This window comes from Cyprinus carpio, chromosome B13 (assembly GCF_018340385.1).
Source record: "Cyprinus carpio isolate SPL01 chromosome B13, ASM1834038v1, whole genome shotgun sequence".
Taxonomy (NCBI): domain Eukaryota; kingdom Metazoa; phylum Chordata; class Actinopteri; order Cypriniformes; family Cyprinidae; genus Cyprinus; species Cyprinus carpio.
In genome coordinates, this window is record NC_056609.1 from 3,246,143 (window position 1) to 3,268,133 (window position 21,991).

General features: G+C 38.6%; 1 protein-coding gene across 1 annotated transcript; it reads right to left on the reverse strand.

The window, feature by feature from the left end:
* Window positions 1-874: 874 nt before the first annotated feature.
* On the reverse strand, window positions 875-18,432 carry LOC122139374 (nuclear factor 7, brain-like). Its single transcript, XM_042736257.1, has 6 exons — window positions 17,437-18,432; window positions 17,080-17,175; window positions 3,761-3,991; window positions 3,654-3,676; window positions 3,454-3,572; window positions 875-1,714 (listed from the first exon to the last, which is right to left on the reverse strand). The coding sequence occupies exons 1-6, from the start codon at window positions 17,833-17,835 to the stop codon at window positions 1,221-1,223; spliced, it is 1,362 nt and encodes a 453-aa protein (XP_042592191.1). The 5' UTR covers window positions 17,836-18,432; the 3' UTR covers window positions 875-1,220.
* Window positions 18,433-21,991: the final 3,559 nt, after the last annotated feature.

The following is a 21,991-nucleotide window of genomic DNA, read 5'->3' on the forward strand; positions in this document are numbered from 1 at the left end:
TTTACTGATCTCCTTGCTAATTAATGACAGAGTTTTCATTTTTGGGCGAACTATCCCTTTAAAGCATTTACAGTAATCTAACCTTGAGGTCATGGATTAACATTTCTGCATTATTAATAATGAATTAATAGGTATTAATTTATATATATATATTTTTAAGATGGAAAAAAATGCGGTTTTAAAAATGCTAGAAATGTGGCTCTCAAAAGAAATATGCTATAAAATAGTACACCTAGGTTTCTAACTGATGACAAAAAATTTACTGAGCAGCCATCAAATGTTAGACAGTGTTCTAGGTTATTACATGCAGAGGTTTTTGGTTTGATAATTAACACCTTTGCTTTTTTTATTAGAATTTAGAATTTAGCAGTAGGAAATTACTTTTTTTTTTATATCAACTATGCATTCCATTATTTTTGTGAATTAGTATGCTTTGTTGGGCTGCAAAGAAATATAAAGCTGATAGATTCCCTCAGCATAAACATATGTTTCCTGATGATATTTCCAAAACGTAACGTGAAGTGTAAAAAGCAGCGGTCCTAGTACTGAGCCTTGTGGTATTCCATACTGCACTTGTGATCATTATGGTACCTCATCCTTCACTGCTACAAACTGATGATGGTCAGTTAATTACTCATTGTTACAGCTGGTCTGATGCTACATGCCATGCTTAGCTTCTCATTTTGCCTCTTCTGTGCTTGGCCCTATAATTGCTGCTTGCAGCTATATTTTGTATTTATTTTTATTCATTATTATCTAATAAAATATTATTTCTTATAACATTTTCTCTTATAAAAGTGCACTTTTTTTATAGCAAATAATCAGCTTTACAGGGATATATGTTTTAATGTCACATATTTAAAAAAATTAAATGTGAGTCCCCAGTGACAAGGTAAAAAATAATAATTATTATTATTACAGCATGAGGAGAGAAAAACCTTGAGCAGAAGCAGACTTGGCAATGAAGCACATCCACCGCAAGTATCAAATGAATGTCCAAAAGTAATATTTCTAATAGAAATGGCAGGTTGCAGCTGCTAGTTGAACATGAAGTTGGAGCTGGTACAGTTATTTATATTGCAGGGCAAGTTTATTACAGTTCTTAGTTTTTACTTCATTTCTTATTTCTGACTGTAAACATTGACCCATTCCTCACCCCCTTGAGTTTTTGACTGCACTTCCAGTGAACACAGGAAGATACAGACTTACAGGTGTAACATTTACAAACTATCGTATGGTAAGATCCTCAGAGGAAAAGTTCCATAACAACAGAAGAATGGAAAGACAGTGTCAGTGAAGGTGGTTGTGAATGTATGTATATGTGTGTTAGTTACAGTATCAGAGAATGACACAGTTCCTCTGTCATAGTCTAGATCAACTCTAACACACTCAAGCCTTTGCTCAACAGGAAAACCAGCTGCTTCAAAGAGCCCATGCTGCACACTCCAGACACCAGTCCTAAAGAAAACAAATCCCTTCCTTTGGTTTGATGCAGTAGTTATTCCAAGACACCAGTATGGACACTCATTAACCTCAATGTCCCAGCAGTGTGTTCCTGAGTTAAAGCCTTCTGAACCAAGAACACATGGATAGATGTCAAATCTCTCTGGATTATCAGGAAGCGGTTGACAGTTCCAGCTGCCTCTTACACTGGTCAGATCAGCAGACAGGATGTGCCATGGATGAGCAGTGTTTGGATCCAGAATCACAGGAGCTGATGAAAGAAAACAGCAAGAAACTGACCTTTAAATATCGATCAATAATAAACTGTACACATATTATTTTTAATTATTGTATCACTAAAGATTTTTGTGTATAAATACATTTAAACTTGAGGACCTCAAATGTGTTTATCAATCTTTAAAGTCATCTCAGAAAAGTGTGTGTCTGAGATGACCAGTGTTCATATGATTCCTGCTCTGCATCATGCTGTCCTTGTGGTAAAACTAATATTTTGAGAGCAGAATATAAAGTATTTCCAAATTACATGTATTAAAGTGATATTAAATATCACTGTTTTTTATAAAATAAATAAATAAAATAAAAACACAACCATATATATGTATATATATTATAACTCTTGTCATATTTAATAAAATGTATTAAAATACATTTATAATAACAATAACTCTTATTGTGCCAAAAACAATGGTTATGTCTATTTTGTTAATTCTTTCAAATGCTGCTTTATTGTGCGTATATGACTGTGTTCACAGTGGAACTTAATTGACTACTTAATGAATACTGTACTGTACAGTATACACTGTATAATGCTTACTGTATTTACTATTGGGATGAAGTATTACACACTATTTCAGAACTCATCATTATGAGTTGTATAATAAAGGACATTGGTTCTCATTATCAATACTTAAGCTTCACTTAAGCATTGGGACATTCATTTATAAATTAATTTCACAGAACTTGTATACTCTTTGGTTTAATTTGTATGAACTAAATTAGGGAAACAAGCTTTTCAGTATGCCGCACGGAGTGATTGGAATACTTTACAAAATGAACTGAAGATGCAAAGTTTGGTGTCAATGTGTACTTTTAAATCTTTAATTTGTGCTGCTAAAGGATGATTAAAATTTTAAATGTATTCAAGTATGTATTTTTATGATGTTGTTGTTTTGTTATTGTAACATTTTGAAAACTACCATGGCTACTTATCTTGGACAGGACGCTGTTAGGATTGAGTTGTGTTGGTTTGGGTGTTTTGGTTTCATTTTGGTTGCAGGTTTTGTGATTGGGGCATGACATGAATGCACCTGATGCTCGTCATAGCTCTTATTTAAACATGGTCTTAGAGTTTATTGGGGCCGCTGCTCAGCTGTTGCTATGGGCAGTTTGCCAGAGCTACACTCCAATTGTGTGACATGTTTTGTTTCGCATCCACCCACTAACACTGAAACACTTTGCATCCTTTCACTTGCATTTCCTACTGACTAACACTACTGATATGGACATTTTGATTGTTATTTTGGTTAATTCTGTTATAATAAATATTATGTTTGAACTTATTCCACCGTGTTGTCTCCCTTAATGTTACATCTCTGAGCCAGGTGTAACAACACATATGAAAGAAAAGAAAAAAAATCATTTCATCCCAGAAAGTTTATTTCCTGGAAAATAAAGGATATATTATTTCATTTAAATGTATAAATTTGGTATTAGTTTTTATTCAAAACAACATATTACATTAAAGGTTTACATTTTATCAGTTTATGCATTCCCTGGGACCCATGACCCTGGTCCTGCTACCGCTATGCTCTACTGTTTGAGATGACAGAAATGCTTGAGAATAACTGTAAACTCTGTTGTACACTACTTATTTAAGCAGGTGTAGTGGGTCATGTGATTATTCGCATGCACTGCTAAAATATGTAAATATTCCTCCATCCGTCATTTTTATTTTAACAAATTTAACCGCAAGATTTTCTGCAGACTCACTGTTTTGAACAATGCCCTGCATCTTCTTCCAGACTCTGAATAGCAGGTTGCCCAAGTAACATGGCACATGAATCAAAGCTCCAGAAGGCATCTGTGGATCCGGCTGTGAGAGTTGGACTCTGGAAGAACACTCAGGAGTCAGAAATGCAGTGGCTTTGGATCAGAAGCAAAGAGACCAGAGACACCAGCAGATCACTCACCTTTGCATTGAGACTGGAAAGTCCTGCAGAAAAAACACACCAATGATCATCAAGAACTCGATCAATCATCCATGAATCAATCAATCAATCAATGATCTGAATCGGACCTTCAGAAAGCAGACATCACTGGCTTTCATCATCTCCTCCGTGTCTTTGATTGTGTTTGAAAGAGCGGAGATGCATCTGTTCATCTCCTCCAGCTTCTCCTTCATCAACTGCTTCTTCTGCTCCTCTTCCTCTCTCAGTGCAGTGATTGTAGTTTCTTCTTCATCTCTGAGAAACTGATGAAGCTTCTCAAACTGCTGTTTAATCTGTCGCTCTGTGTGCTTAGCTTGAGTCTGAAATCAAATCACATTCACTTCAGTTATCTTTGCATGGAGAATGTTCTTTTTTTTTCAGTCTAAAAGCCTACAGTAAATGTGTTGCAATTAAATGCTTAAATAAGTTCTGTTCATCGTTTTTGGTTGTGAATCTTTATAACAAAACATTAGAGATGCTTCATTCAAAACAATCATCAATGACTTTATAGCTTTGTCATATGCAGTTGTATAAGCTCTCTGCTCAAAGTTACGGTTTAAACATTGAAGTAATCATGGGTGTAGAATACTCGGGGGACGTGGGGGACATGAATGATTCAATGATGCCCTGCACGGGCCTCAAATTTAGGCTTTAGCCCGGCCCTGACCCGAGATGCTCAGGCCCTAGCCTGGCCCTTGTCTGACAGCTTATCAGAATTACCGGCCCGAGCCCGTCTTTTTCCCCCCTTCTCCCAAAATGGCTTATATGTTTCAGCTATTAAAATAGTTCCGTTTTGTATGTAATGGCAAAATGATTATACTTTATTTCGTTTTGTTATTTATTTATTTTTTTTATATTAAGTTAATTTAGAAAAATGTTTGGAGCATTTTTCGTTCGTTAAATATAAGTTTTTCTTTTTTAAAGTAACGACCAAGCATCCTGCAGCAGACAGTGAGCTGATCATAGCCTATGTTTGATCAATTTAACCTTCTTAAATCATCACAACTTGCCTAAAATAAAATTTTGATATACTAAAACAGTTCAAGCATATAATAAATGTTTAAATGTTAAACCTGCACTATAATAAATCTGCGCTACATCCAAGTTTGTGTGGAGAGTGGAACCTAAAGTGCGATTTGCAGGACATGGGGGCGCCAGTGCAATCACTTGCATTATTTTTTTTTTTTTTTTTTTTTTTTTTTCAGTGGAAACAACTTAAAATAGCCTACGCTGTCATTTTTGCTCAAAAAGGTAGGAGTAATACAACATGCGGAACTCTAAAGGGTCTAGTTGTATTTGTGTGCACTCATAATATCAACAAAAAGTTGTGCTTTTATAAAATAAAGAAAACAAACATAATGCGCTTTCTGCCATCTCGGTCTTGAGCAGGATCATTTCACAAAAATGAATCGAAACTCAACGAATACATGCCTCACAGTCATGATAAATAAATCTATAGAAAGCTTTAAATTACCACTTAACAAAATAAAACAAATCAAAAACAAAAACTCTTTCATTATGATCATAATCCATAAAGATGCACTTCTCTCTAAAGGTGCGTCTAATGAGGAGATGACGAGTCAGGATCGTCATCTTCATCTTAGCAACACAGACTCAGAAAACACTAGATTATTAGTAAATTCAAATATCTCTGTACTATTTCCCCCTGACACATTCATAGTAATTACTTTTGCTGGGGCTTTGCAGCAAGCTTTAGCCTATTGCGTGTATTTGAATGCAGAACTGTTCAGCTGTGCTGACGGCACGCATGCTGCTGCTGCTACGGGACACTAAACACCGTCGAGCCACTCTTGACAGTCGCGGTAGCACAGTCTCGTGTTGTTTCCACTAGCACAGCATTTTTTTTTTTTACTTTTTTTTTTAAATCACTAATTGATGAATGTCTAAAATACAAAAATCAAGAGAAGCCTAAAACAGGCCTGAGGCCTGGCCTGCATCTGAACTAACACACGAAAATTGGCCCGAAGCCTGGCCTGAGAGGCGTAAAAAAAAGTTGGGTTCCAGGCTGAAATGCAGGCCTCTAGTGCAAACAGTAATAGATTCTATTCAAACTATGTTAAAATATTAGGATTTTCTGCTATTTATACTACTTGCTGCAAATAGTGGCAATTATTTGCACCTCGGTATTGTAGTAGCTACATTATAAAACAGTACACAGTTATAACTTACTGAGTGTAAATTATCATTTTAATTCAAATTCATAAATCAATGCCCCCTTATTGGGACAATAAAGCCCTCCCTACACCAACCCTAACCCTACCTTATACTTTATTTTCAACTTTTTGATTATTTCCTCCATTTTTATCGAATTTCCGATGTGAAAAAAAAAAAAGTTTGGCAAAAGGCGAGTTTGAACCCTGGTCGATTGCATCAAAAACACATGCTTTACTATCTATTGCCACTGAAACTGATGTTTGACAAGCTTCTTTTGTAGTGTTGACTAGCCCAATCACATGTTGGTGGGCGGAGTTAGTGTAAATAGCTTCTGCCAACAAAGTGGGCTATTTTCACTTAGTGTAAATAGTCACTCCAAATTACTTATGAAGTATAGGAAATCCCTAAAATGGACAAAGGTGTCCCGCTATTGCTGCAGTTAAAAAAAGGTAATTTCAAGTAATTTCCAGGTGAGGTAATAAATAAAGTATGATTGATGCAGTGCTAACTAACATAACATTTATTACAGTACATAAGTCAAGTCACCTTTATTTATATAGTGCTTTTAACAATACAGATTGTGTTAAAGCAACTGTACAGCATTAATTAGGAAAATAGTGTATCAATAATGCAAAAGGTCAATAGTAAACACTCCTTTTTCAGTTAAAGGCAGTTCATCATTGAATTCAGTGATGTCATCATCCAGCTCAGTTCAGTTTAAATAGTATCTGTGCAATCAAGTCAAAAGATATCACTGGAAATGACATCTGTTTCCACATCTCACTGAAAGAAAATGTGGGAAACCTCTCTCTCATCTATGCATGAGTTCCTCCTCATCCCCTTCCTTCCCCTTACCAATCCTCCCTGCACTTAGATCACTCAGAATGGTCAATAGTATAATATAATATTCTACATGAATACGAGAGATATTTACAGCCATGTTTAGAATCATTTGAATTGTCTCTCTGCGACTGATCTCAACAAGAAGTAGACTAAAAGGTAATACAGATCCTACCAGTTTAGAGATATTTTACTTACTGTAGAGGGTGTGCCATTTCCCAGTGTCTATCATGCAAATTACCTTCTGTCCCAAAACTCTACTTGATCAATGCAAATTCCAATTGACCTTTTGGTATGCCCTGCCCTCTTAGTTACTGTTGCTCACTCTGCCAAACAAACATAGTTGCTACTGTCTTACAATGACAGCTGTCAGTGTGAAAACCTTGTCCCAAGATGTTTTCGATAAATTTTGGACACAGATAGAGCACTGGTCAAGTGGGACTTAAATATGCCATGGAGGGATATATAAGAGGTTTTAAAATAAATATGTAAAAATACAGATCACAATGTGAAACGGGAGAAGCCTCATGTTATGGTCGTTAGGATTGCAATGACAACATCCAGGATCAACACTGTTCATGTACCACAGTGTTAGATTGAATTAATTTACATTTAACCAGTTTAATATTGCGAGGCACTTATATGTAGACCTTCATTTAGGTGTTTTTGACCTACAATGTACATGACGGGAGAACAGTTTGTTATTTATGTTTGTACTGTATGTAAGCATAGACCCACTAACTTTAACGTTAGCTAGTTTTAGCCAGAGATACCATGCTAAAGCACAAAATGACATTAACATCCTGTTTGAGCAGATGAAAACTGTAACTGAATTTACAGTTGAATGCTTAGGGACATTGTTGGTCTCTTTTGGTTGGGTTTAAGAAATGTAATGAAATAAATAATATTGCCCATCCTCTCATGATACCTGGAATCAGTGGTACAAGTAGCCCAGGCACATAGTATTTCCATTTTTGTAGTATAAACACCATCAAACCGATGAAAGCTTCGGATCTTCCAGTGTTTCTCTATGGTGCTGAAACCTGAAGATGTTAGAGTTCTGGTCCCCATGCAACTGATACTCGACTGCCATTGGCTCATCTGCATTCGAGGGGAGGGGCTTATCGATAGGTCAATTGTTAGTTCCTGTCTACATTTCGGGGGAAGTTTGTCTTGGTCTGGGTATTTAAAGAAATGTTGCAAGAGGATCAGGGTCCTTCTGTAAGCCAGATGGAGCCCGTACTGTCAAGTGTGTCCATTCACTCCATACTATGTAGTTTCCTTGAGTCAGGTATGCATCTTTATTCTTAGATTTATCTTTGAGAATTTTATGTTTTGTATTGTTTTGATTTGATGTGATGTGATAACTCTCAATTGGCTATGTAATTGGCATAATTCATATTTACCTGACTGACAATAAATTGTTACATTTGTATTAATTCTGACTTACTCTGAAAATATTTTCTCAAGTAGATTAACTAAGTTGTTACATAGGTGACTGTAGTGGGCTAAATATAGAGCCACTATTTAAAGAATGACAAGCATGAGGCTGTCTATTGAATATTTAGTCATAACCTCTAATGATCAGACTGGAGAGTTGTGATCGTAAAGTACACATAAAATGGCTGATGTGATACACTCTGAGCAACATAGATTTCTAATGAACAAGTAAATATAAAGGAAAGATTTAACTATAATAATCAAATGTCATAAGAATAATAATTAGAAATGGACAAACAGCCACATTTGCCTTTCAACCTAAATTTGTCACATTAGAATTTAACTTAAATTAAATAACTGCACACTGAAAAGACAGAACATGCAGGAAGATTCAGCCACCTTTGGATACCTTCCTTGGACCAAGTGCGTGGACCTTACAAAACTATTGCTTATTTTCTAGCAGTGTATTTGATTTCTTAGCCAACTAAAAGAGATAATAAAAAAACAAAGCCAGTCAATTAGACAAAAGTCAGGAAAAAAAAAAGTTTTATTTTTGTATTTATTTATTTTTACATTTATGTCCCTCTCACTTCAAAAATGATGGCTACGCCCCTGGAAAAAATGATAAAAGTAGTAGTGTTTTCATAATTACTATGCATAATAAAAAAAAAAAATTCTGTAACATAAAGTTGTGTATTTTATTGTGTGAGAAGGTTTGAAAAGATGCCATGCAGGGAGAGCTGTCAACTGCCAATTCATACTGAAATGAATATTATTTATTGAAGAATTGTGCAATACCACACATTTTAAGTGTTAACGGACACTACTGAGCATTTTTGCCTTGCCTTGTTCCTGCCTTGTTTTTGGACCTTGGACTGTTTCCTTGTTTTATGATTGTTTGCTGCCTGTGTTTTGGATTACTCTTTTGCCTTGGCCTGGATATAATTGTTTGCTGGTGTTCGACCCTGCCTGTCTTGACCATAGTCTGTACAGTAAAACTCACATTTGGATCTTATCCCCACTGTCATGCTCAGTCCTGTTACAGTAGAATTATTTTCACAATATTTTGTCACCTTGGAATTATAAGGTTCTATCTGACATTTTTGTCAATATTGAGTTATTCAAATATTCATATTCTGTGACAACTTATTTACTATGTGTGGTTTGTTGCATAGATTTACAAAATATCGCGATACAAAACGTGACGAAACGCATCGAGGTCGAAAAAAAAATGGATCGCGAAATAAAGATAGATGGCACTGCTGCATGATTTGCGTAGTATATAAATAATTTAGTGTATTATATTTGTGTGTATGTATATTGGGGCAGACATACAGTCTATGGTGGCAGGGTAAAAAAACTAAATGAAAAAAAAAATTATATCCGGGGAACGGTGCGGTACGTCGTAACGTCAAGACAGCGCATGTTGCAATAACAACACTGCAGCGAGCTAACAAATATTATTAACATTAGCACCAACTGCCTTGCCCCAAACAGCCGACCATGGAGTCAAATGAGGTCAAAATTGAGGACGCTCCGCCTGGATACAAGTCATATGTCTGGCAGTGTTTTGGCTTTCTCATTAAAAAAGACAAAGACGGCAATAGAGTAACTGACAAGACTAAGACTGTGTGTAAGCTATGCCATGCTGTCATTCCGTACACCACATCCAACACATCAAACATGAACCACCACCTTCAACGTCACCATAAAAATGTGAAGACGGCCCCGGAGAAAACGAGCCTACCGAAGGGACAGCTGACCATGAAACAAGCGCTGACACCAACTCTACCTCCATCAAGTCCGCGTGCAAAACAGATAACCAGGCTCATTGGCGAATTCATAGCGGACTATATGGCTCCATTTAACATGGTAGAGAACAGAAAATTCATCCAAATGTTCAATGTGCTGGAGCCCAAGTTTAAGATGCCATGTCGAGGACATTTTTCAGAGAAGGTAATCCCGGAAATTTACAATGAAACCAAACAAAGCGTGAAAGAGTATCTAAAAAATGCCGACTGTGTCGCCCTGACCACCGACAGCTGGACCTCGCGTGCAACACAGAGTTATATAACCATCACGGCAGAAGTCATCAACGAGAAATGGGAGAGAAAAAGCTCTGTGTTGCAAACTCGTGAGCTAAGTGAAAGTCATACTGGTGTTAACATAGCTCACGTGTTGAGAAATGCACTGAGTGAGTGGGAGCTAACGAGGCCACAAACAACCATTGCTTGTGTCACAGACAACGCGAGCAACATGGACATTGCTGTGAGAGAGAGCGGTCTCCACCCCCACATCAAGTGCTTAGCGCATGTTGTGAATCTGGCCAGTAAGCGAGGCTTGGCTGTATCCCGCGTTGCGCGCCTTCTTGGTCGTGTGCGAAGAATAACTACATTTTTTCACAAGAGCACCACGGCCACCGCCGTCCTGACCAACAAGCAAACCCAGTTAGAGCTGCCTCGGCATAAACTTATCACTGATGTCCAAACCAGGTGGAATAGCACATGCGACATGCTGGCGCGCTACCTGGAGCAACAAGCAGCTGTCTCAGCTGCGCTGAGCTGCCCAGGAATCCGAAGGAATGCGAGAGAAATTGACACTCTGGATAACAGTGATATATCAGATGTCGAGGACATAGTGAAACTGCTTAAGCCACTGAAGACAGCCACAACAGTTGTCTGTGATGAAAAAGAGCCCACTGTTTCACTGATAATCCCACTGAAGTTCATGATCGAGCAAAGCATGTCACCAGACGAAAATGACACACAGACCATCGCCAACATGAAAAGCGCCATTCTACTCGACATCTCGGACCGGTACTCGGGGGACTGCAATGACATGCTGCAGGAGTGCACTGCGCTTGACCCACGATTCCGAAGCCTGTCCCATCTGAATGATGAACAACGCGAGTCCGTCTATGCCCGAATACGTGAAAAAGCTTCAGCACTTCATGAGCAGCGCAACCAGGTAGGCTAACTTTTATTGAAAAAAAAAAATGAGGTGCCCTGCGCGTGTGTGTAACTCTGTATGTGTAGGCCAGAGCCCGAAAACTTATTTCTCATATTGTTTTTTTTATTAGTCGATGAGAGAGAGAGAGAGAGAGAGTCTCTGTGTGCGTGTGTCTGTGAGAGAGGGAGGGAGTGAAGGATTGAAAGACAGAAATGTATGAGCTAGTTTTATTTTATTTTTTTTCAGACCAGTGACATAGATGAAAGAACCACTAGGGCCAGTGCTTCAATATCAGGGGCAGCAGCAGAGCAGGCCAGGGTCATGGTTGAGGCAGCACAGGGAGCAGAGCAGAGCCAGGAAGAGCCAGTGGAGGGAGAAAGGCAGATGCAGGACGTGACACAGCCTCCCCCACCAAAAAAGACAGCGTTAGAAGATCTCCTTGGGAGCTCCTACACTACTGCTGTTGAGACAGTGCAGTCCAGCAGAGGGATTGAAATGGAGATACTCTCCTACAGAAATGGGATTCCTATCCCACTCAACAGTAGTCCACTTGAGTGGTGGAAAGTTAATGCATATGCTTACCCCATACTTGACCCCTGGCCAAAGCCTACCTTTGCATTCCTGCTACGTCAGTGCCCAGTGAGCGTGTCTTTTCCACAGCAGGAGACATTGTGTCTGCTCAAAGATCACTGATTACACCAGAACATGTTGATATGTTAGTTTTTTTGAAGAAGAACCAGTCCTGAGATAACTTAACCTAGGATTAGAGCAGCACTAAGGGAGTGTTCTTGTTTGTGTTTGGCCAGTTAGGCCTTGTGTTTCCCTGTGTGCAGCTGAAACAAAAATAAATAAGTTGTTATACAGTAATATTTTCTTCTTTTTTTTTTCTTTTTTGATATCGTATCGTGACGTATCGTATTGTGACCCTGGCATATCGAGGTGCATCGTATCGTGAGTTTAAGTGTATCGTCCCATCCCTATTATTTACATTATGTGATGTTTCTTTTTTAAGTTGTCTACTTTTTTTGTGTTTTTTTTAGTTTTGGGATTTTTTTTATATATAAAGTTGGTTTTTTATTTGGTTTAATAAGGTTCTATCTGTGTGTGAGGTTCTGTAATTGTGATTCAATCAGAAGTTCCAATCAGGATCAGCTTTCTTTGTTATGTCACCGAACTGTGCTGTGATAGCGGAAGAGAGCACAGATAAACGCTAAATCAGTGAAGAGAAGACTAAATAATTTCACACTATCAATGTTTATTAGAATACTCATGATTGACTATTTTATTTATGATGTTGTCAATGACAGAAGCCCAAATTTCAGGGAATTACAGTCTTTTTGTGTGTTTTGCTGTAGCTATTGCTGAGTTATTTTCAGTTAGACACCACGCTAACCAGCAGTGCTATTCAAGTCAAGTCAAGTCAAGTCTGCTTTATTGTCAATTCTTCCACATGTACAGTACATACATACAGAGAATCGAAATTGCGTTACTCTCAGACCCCCGGTGCATACAGATAACACTAACAGTATAGCCTAAAAATCTAGATCAAATATAAAATATAAGATAAAACTATACAATAAGGGAATGTAAAAAAGACATAATAGAAAAAAATAAAATAAGGTTAAATAAAAGCAGCGCAAGGCACATGGCCAGATAGAGTGCAAACCAGTGAACAAACAGTGCAGATAAAAAGATTTTTAGTGCATAAAAAATAGCTTATTCAGTCTGATTAAAGTGACAAAGGGCTTAAGAGCAGTTATTTTATTTAAACTGATTGATGAGGTGGTGGTAGAATGACGTCAGTTCCATGGTGAATGAGGTAGTGAGCAGACCAATGCTGCACAAAGTGACTGGTGCATGTCATCGTATGTTAGAGGGAGGGGGGGTGGAAGGACCTGGAGATGTGGGATCATTGGGGGGGGTTCATAGTTCAGTGGTGCCTGGGGCAGAAGAGGGACGGGGGGGCAAGTTCGGGAGCGAGTTCAGCTTCCTGACAGCCTGATGGATGAAGCTGTCCTTCAGTCTGCTGGTCCTGGCCTGGAGACTCCGCAGTCTCCTCCCTGATGGCAGCAGACTGAAGAAGCTGTATGACGGGTGAGTGGGATCACCTGCAATGCAGAGGGCTTTGCGAGTGAGATGGCTTCCATAAATGTCCTGGAGGGAGGGGAGAGAGACACCAATGATCTTCTCAGCTGCTCTCACTATGCGTTGCAGAGTTTTCCGGCAGGACGCGTTGCAGGCGCCATACCACACAGTGATGCAGCTAGTCAGGATGCTCTCGATGGTGCCTCTGTAGAAGGTGTACATGATGGGGGGTGGGGCTCTGGCTCTCCTCAGTTTGTGGAAGAAGTAGAGACGCTGCTGTGATTTCTTGGCCAGTGCTGCAGTGTTGTCGGTCCAGGAGAGGTCCTCTGTGATGTGCACACCCAGGAACTTGGTGCTGCTCACTCTCTCTCCACAGTCGCACCGTTGATGGTCAGAGGAACATGCTGAGTGTGCGCTCTCCTGAAGTCAACAACAATCTCCTTCGTCTTCTCCACGTTCAGAGAGAGATTGTTTTGTCACTGCACCACCCGGCCAGGCGGCTCACCTCGCTCCTGTAGTTTGTCTCATCTCTGTTGCTAATGAGACCCACCACAGTCGTGTCATCCGCAAACTTAATGAAGAGGTTGGGGTTGTGTGACGGTGTGCAGTCATGGGTCAGCAGAGTGAAGAGGAGGGGGCTCAGCACACATCCTTGGGGGGCCCCAGTGTTCAGTGTGATGGTGCTGGATGTGTTGCTGCCGACACGTACTGCCTGAGGTCTTCCAGTCAGAAAGTCCAACAGCCAGTTGCACAGAGAAGTGTTGAGCCCCAGCTCGACCAGTTTGTGAATGAGCTGTTGAGGGTTGATTGTGTTGAATGCTGAACTGAAGTCTATGAACAGCATTCTGACGTATGAGTCTTTTTTCTCTAGATGTGTGAGTGCTGAGTGGAGGGTAGTTGAGATGGCGTCATCGGTCGACCGGTTTGGACCGATATGCAAACTGGAAGGGTCCCAGGAGGGGGGGAGGGCAGACTTGATGTGGTGCATGACTAGCCGTTCGAAGCACTTCATGAGGATGGGAGTAAGTGCAACAGGACGGTAGTCATTGAAGCAGGATGGCGATGGCTTCTTCGGGACTGGAATGATGGTGGTAGCTTTGAAGCATGTGGGGACAACAGCCTGACTAAGTGAGATGTTGAAAATGTCTGTGATGACATCAGTGAGTTCTGCTGCACAGTCTTTCAGTACACGCCCAGGAATGTTGTCAGGACCCGGAGCTTTGCATGCATTGATCCTGCTGAAGGATCTCCTCACGCTGTCTGGGGTCAGCATCATCACCTGGTCGCCGGGAGGAGGTGGAGTCTTCTGTGCAGTGGTGCTGTTTTGTGCTGTTTGGCGACGCTGTCGCTGAGCCATGTTTCTGTGAATACAAAAACACAACAGTCTCTTTCAGTCCTTTGAGTTGAACGTAGTAATCGGATGTAGTCCAGTTTATTGTCCAAAGAATGTACGTTAGCCAGTACGATGGTGGGGATAGATGCCTTGTGTGGGTTAGCCGTTAGCCTAGCCCGGATACCTCCGCGCTTACCCCTCTTCTGCTTCCTCTCACGCCGCTTGTGGTGCCTCCACTGTGGGCGAGATGCAGCAGTGGGGGTGGGTGATGATGTAGGCCTCCAGAGCAGTCCGAGATCTCGCAGCTGTTCCGCATGCGCGGAGTTTAACTCTAAAAATGCGGCTCTGCAGACATCCAGCAGAAACTCACGACTGTATGCGCGATAGACGCGATGACAACGTACAAAAACACTGCGACTCACAAGACAAAAAACACGATAACACCGTTCTGTCGGGACAGAGAGAAGCCGCTGCGTGTGGACGCGCCGCCATCTTGAGTCATTTAGTCATCTATACAGAGGATAGGTCCAGGTTTTGTAGTCTACTTGCTTTATTCCAGTCACGTCACTGTCATACGAGGGAAAGTTATGTTTATACTGTATTAGGTTATGTTTTAATAGGGTGACCAAACGTGCCATTTTCCCAGGACACATCCTGTCCAGGATTTCTATATTGCCTAAAATATCCAAGTTTTGGCTTTGTTTGTACTGCGCAGACCAATTGTTGTATGACAAAGTACCGTGAGAGCTCTAGAGAGAAGACGGCTTCTTGTGCTTTTGAATCGCTCTCACGTTACTTTGATGTCATATCGGTATGCTCAGTGCTGCTTCATATATTAGTCAAACACTAATATGTATACGTATTTGGATTGCTTTGACCATTCTTTGTAGATCCCACCTTCTCACGCACCACGACTGGTTGATTACGTACAATGTCTGCATGTTATTGGTCAAACGATCATTACCTTCAATAAGTATGAAAACAGGAAACCAAAGCCAAAACCTGGATATTTTAGGCAATATAGAAATCCTGGCCAGGATGTGTCCTGGGAAAATGTCACGTTTGGTCACCCTAGTTTTAACCTTGATCCATCCTGTGTACTTGTACTGAGCTGTATGTACTATGTAGCTATAAAGCTCTACACTATGGCACACTGGATTAAAGTGTATACTACATTAAGTGAGATGAAATGTTACATTTTAAATTGTTTATAAAAACTGAGTTGTTGCATGGTTGAGGTAATTTAAATATTTTAAATGTTAAATATTTTTAATTATATATAGTCAGTGAAACATTTTTTTTTGGTAAAAAAGATTTGTTGAATAGTTTTGGTGATTCATGTTAAATTAACCACCATATTCCTGTCTAAATTTAACATCTGCACTAGGCAAAATATTTATCACTGCCTTTTATGCTTAACATGAACAAGAAAAAAAAATATTCATTTAAAATATGAAATAAATGTCATAAAAAAAACATTCAATTTAAATTTCTCATGCATGCCAACACATTGTTACAACACTAATTTGTAGCAAAAGGTGTTTTTTTTTTTTTTAGAATTGGAAGGTTCTATCTGCATTTGACCCATTCCGGAAATCCCCATTTACAAATTTGAGAGGATTTTGATATTGTACATTTAGAATACATTTAGGGTCTCTGTCATTTTCATGTTTTAAGGAAACTTGTTCCCCATATAATTTTTGCTATATGGAATGCATAAACTTTGAAGACCAATCTCAAAACTCCTCAGAATGCAGACAGAACCTTATAATTCCAAGGTGACGATTTGTGTCCCAATTCTGCTGCTGCATCCAAGGCTGAATGCGTAACAGGGGCGCAGTAAATGCTGTCCCATTTTGAAGACTCATTTAAATGCGGCCTCAAAGGGTATTAATGGATCATTTGTGGCTCAGACTATCTAGGCTATCCACCTTTTCTTCAACACGGACATTCAAAGCTGTTTTCTTTGAATGTGCGAGACTTCTGATTTATTAGCTGCCATGGGGAAATAACAGGACGAATAACAAAGTGCAGTAAAGACAAAGACAAGCAGCAAACAAGACGACACAAGAAGCCAGATACATTAAAATTACAAATAGCCACACCCAGATTTTTCTTTTTTCTTTTTTTGAGAGAGACAAAGAGAGAGAGAGAGAGAGAGAGAGAGAGAAATGCTGTATTACACTTTTAAATGCAAGTATTGGGTTTCAACTTACTCTAGTATCTAATGGCACACGATAACTTATATCTTACCAAGGTGCAATTTAATTGAAAGTTTATTCTTATTATGTATATAAATGGACCTAGGTGAACATATTTAGACAAGTTGTGACAAGTTAAAAAAAAGTTACTGCTGCTCTTTGGCCACGTTCACATAGCAGCAGATCGTGGTTGTCAGTTCTGTATTTGAATCCTTAATACAGTTACATTCACACAAAATACAGAAACACAAAGTACACAAAGTATTTTGTACACAGCCTTAGAAATTGATTATCATGTTTATCATGGCTGATGGATCACAGCTGATTTGAAATATTGAAATGAGATTCTGTGAAACTCAGTTTGGTGTTCATCAGAACTGCTCACCTTGATTTGGAGAAGTGTCTTTACACACTCTTCTTTAACATTCTCTCTGTGTATCAGCTTCGTTTGTAAGGACTTGAGTTCTGTACTGAGCTCATCCTAGAATTGAACAAAGTGAAAATACAATTGCATTTATATTGTATGGGAGAGACAGTGTGAACAAATATTGTTTAAAAACATGTTATGTTTTCTTTATAGCAAGTTTGTTTCTCGAGTAAGCATGAGAAATCTATCTGAAACAGGTTTGGTGTGTTTTGTACATACTGTATTTGTGTGTATACAGTGTATGTATCTCAAATGACTGAAAAGTTGAGAGCCAGTTTAGACACAAAGACAATCAAACCCATGATATTTTCTTACCTTATATGATGAAACAACTTCACTAATGGGTCTGACTGTGTGATTAATGTGTTTCTGTGATGTAAAGCACACTACACACGCAGGCTCTTTGTCCTCCAGACAGAAGAGTTTGAGTTTCTCACCATGTAAACTACAGACCTCCTCAGTCCCTGATAAATGTCTCTTAGTCTGATATCTTTCCTTCGGGATCGACTCACACAAGTTTTTTAGCACAAGGTTACAGGGAGGGTCATCTCTTGAGGATTTTCTCCTGCAGACAGGACACTCCCGAGTTTTCTTGGTTTTCCAGAACTGTTGAAGACACTCTTTACAGAAACTGTGACTACATGATAAAATAACAGGAGCCTTGAAGGTTTCATAGCAAACAGGACAATAAAGTTCTTCTACAGATGAATCCATATTCACCGTTTGAGCTCCAGCATCTAAACTTTACTTTCACTTTCTGAATGATTGTTTCAACAAGAAATAACCACAATAATCACAAACACGTGCTGTCTGTTCTGAAACAAACCTCTCAAACATACTTGTGTTTCTCTCCACTGATCGCTGATTCTTTATTGGTTTTGTCCAGAAAACCTTGTTAACCTTCAGCACAATGATCCCATATCCTCCTCTTTATTACAACATTTGAAATTCTCTCTTGTGTTTGTCCTCAGAATAAAGAGAAATCAACACTAAATCTTGCCAGATGTGCCTAATAAGAACTTCAACCCAAGTACCAAGAGTCCCAGTAGAAACAATCTACAGTGATGACTGTAAGAAAGTCCACTGATTTTATTAACAAATGTGAACTAACATAAATACACAACAAACAAAGGCTTGGCTTGACTACACTTGACTTAGAACCAGGGCTTAAAACAACAACATAAACAACAACAACAACAACAACAACAAAACAATCGGTTGACTCCGAGCAATCGATATTTTAAAAGTTTCTGTTCCTGCATTCCTCTGTATTAATACAGTTCCGAAAAAACGGTTAGAGTAGAAGGAATACCAGTTAACGTTATTTTAAAAAAAAAGTTTTCTTTGGCTATAACCACATCATCATCTTTTCTAGATTTTGGCCAAATGTAGGCTGCTAAACAAAATAAAAAATCTATAAACACAATATTTTTTAAGATATTTAAAATGTTTGCTGCATCGTAAAAAAAAATGCTACTTAAGATTGTGTTTTAAGAATAAAAAAAAAAAAAAAAAGTTGTGTATAGGTTCACATCAATTTTATTAGCCCTATTACATTCAGAATTAATGTTGGCTAAAATGCCGGTAGGCTAAAGCAAATGATTACAAACATTATAAATACAGTAGTTATTAGTTTCTCTCCACAACAAATCCTCTAAAGTTAAGACTATGCGTTCTGACTGAACACAACAGATTGTACAACGGAGCAGTGTAACTTTTTATATGTTTCTTTAACTGTATTTTATTTTGTATTTTGTATTTAATGAACAGGCTGCAATGTTGCAAAAATATGTGTCTGTGTGCATGTGAGGCACCGGTGCAATATCATACCAACACTGGTTGGTTATACAGATAGAAGCAAGACATCATTCAAAACTGTCTAGCTTTTGCAAAATAAGTAAGGGATAATCAATGGCTAGCTGTGCATTAAACGATTTGAATGCATGACGTGGAGGTGAAGAACCACCCAACACGCAGCGGAGAGTGGTTGCCTCCGCGAAGTGCATTCAAATCGTTTAATGCACAGCTAGCCATTGATTATCCCGCTTATTCCATGGTCATTTGCCAGCATTCACATATTAAATATGTTAATAATATTTGCGTTGCAATATTTGACCGGAATGATAAAAATGATGGTTATTTTCATCAGTTACAACTTGTAAGATGTTACTAGGGTTACCAATGTTTACAGGAAGTGCATTAATATAGATTAAACTGACCTGGAACTACTTGTACAGTTAAACAAATTTAACACCTGCCAGCCAATCAGAATCAAGTATTCAGACAGACCATGGCATAAATAAAACTTTAAAATAAATAGAACTTTTAAAATGAAGAAAACTACTTTCTTTCGTCCCGTTTTCCTTTGCGAGATCTTTGGAACTGTAACGCAGAGATTTATTTTTATTTATTTATTTTTGTTAATCTGTCAATGATATAAGTGAAATATAGTGTGTGTATATGCCTATATATTCCTTTTTATGTAAGACAGTTGTTTTATCCCTGTTGTTTTTCTCTGTTCACCGAAGCGATGCATGTGCGTGTGATCTGTTGAATCCATCTTACACTGTCCTCGGATAAACTAACGCAGGTGCATTGCCATTGCGACTTCGTGGGCATTTCACTGGCTGGATGCATCAGCGTCACATTTTTACAGGCCGTACTACTGGAATTCGTGATTGGTTGACGGTAAATTTCAAATATTAAATGGAACGATAAAATAACGTTATTAACTGGTTAATGGCAATTTAAAATTTTCGATTTTGTTCGGAACTATAAAATTTGATTTTGTTTCTGTTTCTGGTTCTGTTCCTCTAAAAATTTTATTTATATCCGGTTTTCGTTCCTTGAACTGGTTCAGAGCCCTGCTTGGAACATGAACTAAACATGAGCAAACTTACCAACAGTGGTTTCAGTGAGAAAAGCTAGACAAAGACAATGGAAAAACAAGAGTTATTTATACACAGACTAATAAGGTAACAAGGAAAACATGTGGAACAAGGAACAAGGAACAAGGAACAAAGCTCAGTGTGAATTTACATTTTTAAAACTTTAACACTTCATGAATATACTCAGGTCATCAACACGTGGATGGGAAGAGGCAATGATGGTTCAGTTCTGTAATAAATTCTTAAAGTGCAATTTAAAATGATATTACATGCAGTATTATGGCCATGTTTACCCTTACCAAAAATAAGTATACTTCAAGTTTATTTTATTAGTATACTTTTATTAGTATACTAGTATACTATTTTTAAAGGGATAGTTCACCCAAAAATGAAAATTCTGTCATTAATTACTCACCCTCAGGTTGTTCCAAACCATAAGGCCTTCATTCATCTTCGGAACACAAATTAAGATATTTTTGATGCATTCTGTGAGCTCTTTGACCTTCCTATAGACAGCAAGGGTACTACCAAGATCAAGGTCCAGAAACGTAGTAAGGACATCAGTAAAATAGTCCATGTGACATCAGTAGTTACTTGTCGCTACTTGTAGCTAGCTACTCCCCAACACTGAACGTTGTAGCATGAAAGAAAATTACAGTTAAAATTTGGAGAGTTACAGCTGTCAGAAATTAGCAGGAAGTGTAGAGGCCCTTGCTTTGAATGACATCTGCGACTGTAATACATCACTAGTTTCTCTCGCGTGATCTTCGTCCACTCTTCTTCCAGTCTCTTCCACAGTTTGGAGACTGTAGTGGGTTTCTTCCCATAATTTTGTCACCAAGGATTTTCCAGAAATTTTCAATCAGATTAAAATCAGGACTCTGGTCCGGCAATTTCATTATTTCAATGTTTTCAGCTTGAAGGAACTGCTTTACCTGTTTTGCTGTGTGACAAGGGCATTGTCCTGCCTGAACATTTCAAACAGATTGGGCGATGAATGCAGGGAAGGAACTGTATGTTGCTGAAGGAGGTTCTGATAAATATTTGCATTCACTTTGCCATGCAGCTGTATAAGAGGCCCAACTCCTGCTGCAGAGAACATTGCCCAAACCATAACACTTCCTCCTCTATCTTTCACTGACTTCTTTACACACATGGGCTTCAGTCTTTCCCCAGTTTGATGTTGAACTCAATGTTTCCAGTTGGACCCAAAAACAAATTAAACTTGCTTTCATCACTTAAGCATTTGGATCAGTTCTCCTCTCTTCACACAACATGCTCCTCAGCAAATGTAAGCCTAGCTTTTTTTATTCTTTCTGCTGATGAGAGGACCGAGAACCGGTATTATTTTTTTTTGTACCAGTACATAATTGGTTCAATACCGGATTACTGATAAGCTTCAGGACAAACTATACTGTTGTCAATACTTGATTTGTTTTAACTCCATATACTTCAATGTTAATGACGAATTAGAAGCTGCTGCTTGTCATTTTTCTTCACTGAACGATGTTGTCAACATTTGCTTGACGTATGTGTGATATCCATGCACATGTGCGGTGTGTTTTTGCATGCAATCAGTCATCGCGGCAAGAGTGAAACGTTCGAAAGTGTGGGCTTACATTACAAAACTAGGCGACACCAGTGTCAGATGCAATATATGCAGTAGTGTAAAAGTGAACAAAGGAGGCAACACTAGTAATATAATGAAACATTTACTAACAAAATACAACATCTACCTCAAGCAATGCACTGTATTATGTATCCCCGCTCCAGCTCCAACTGCAACTCATGAGACAGTCACATCAAATGTTGTTTCAGTAAAGTTACACTCACGAGACACTGCACTTATTCACAATCACAAGAGTACATTATTTCCATGTGCTTTAAAGCCAGTCCAACAGCACTTGATTACTTAGTTATCTTAGTTATCGTCTGATTGCGTGAATACTGTCAAAAACACACATGGTTTACATATAAACAAT

Coding starts and splice junctions, on each gene's coding strand:
- LOC122139374 (XM_042736257.1), bottom strand. CDS start 17,835: ATGGATTCATCTGTAGAAGAACTTTATTGTCCTGTTTGCTATGAAACC. Junction 3,992..17,079: donor AGACACTTCTCCAAATCAAG/GTGAGCAGTTCT, acceptor ATTTGATTTCAG/ACTCAAGCTAAGCACACAGA. Junction 1,715..3,453: donor GCAGGGCATTGTTCAAAACA/GTGAGTCTGCAG, acceptor TTCTTTCATCAG/CTCCTGTGATTCTGGATCCA.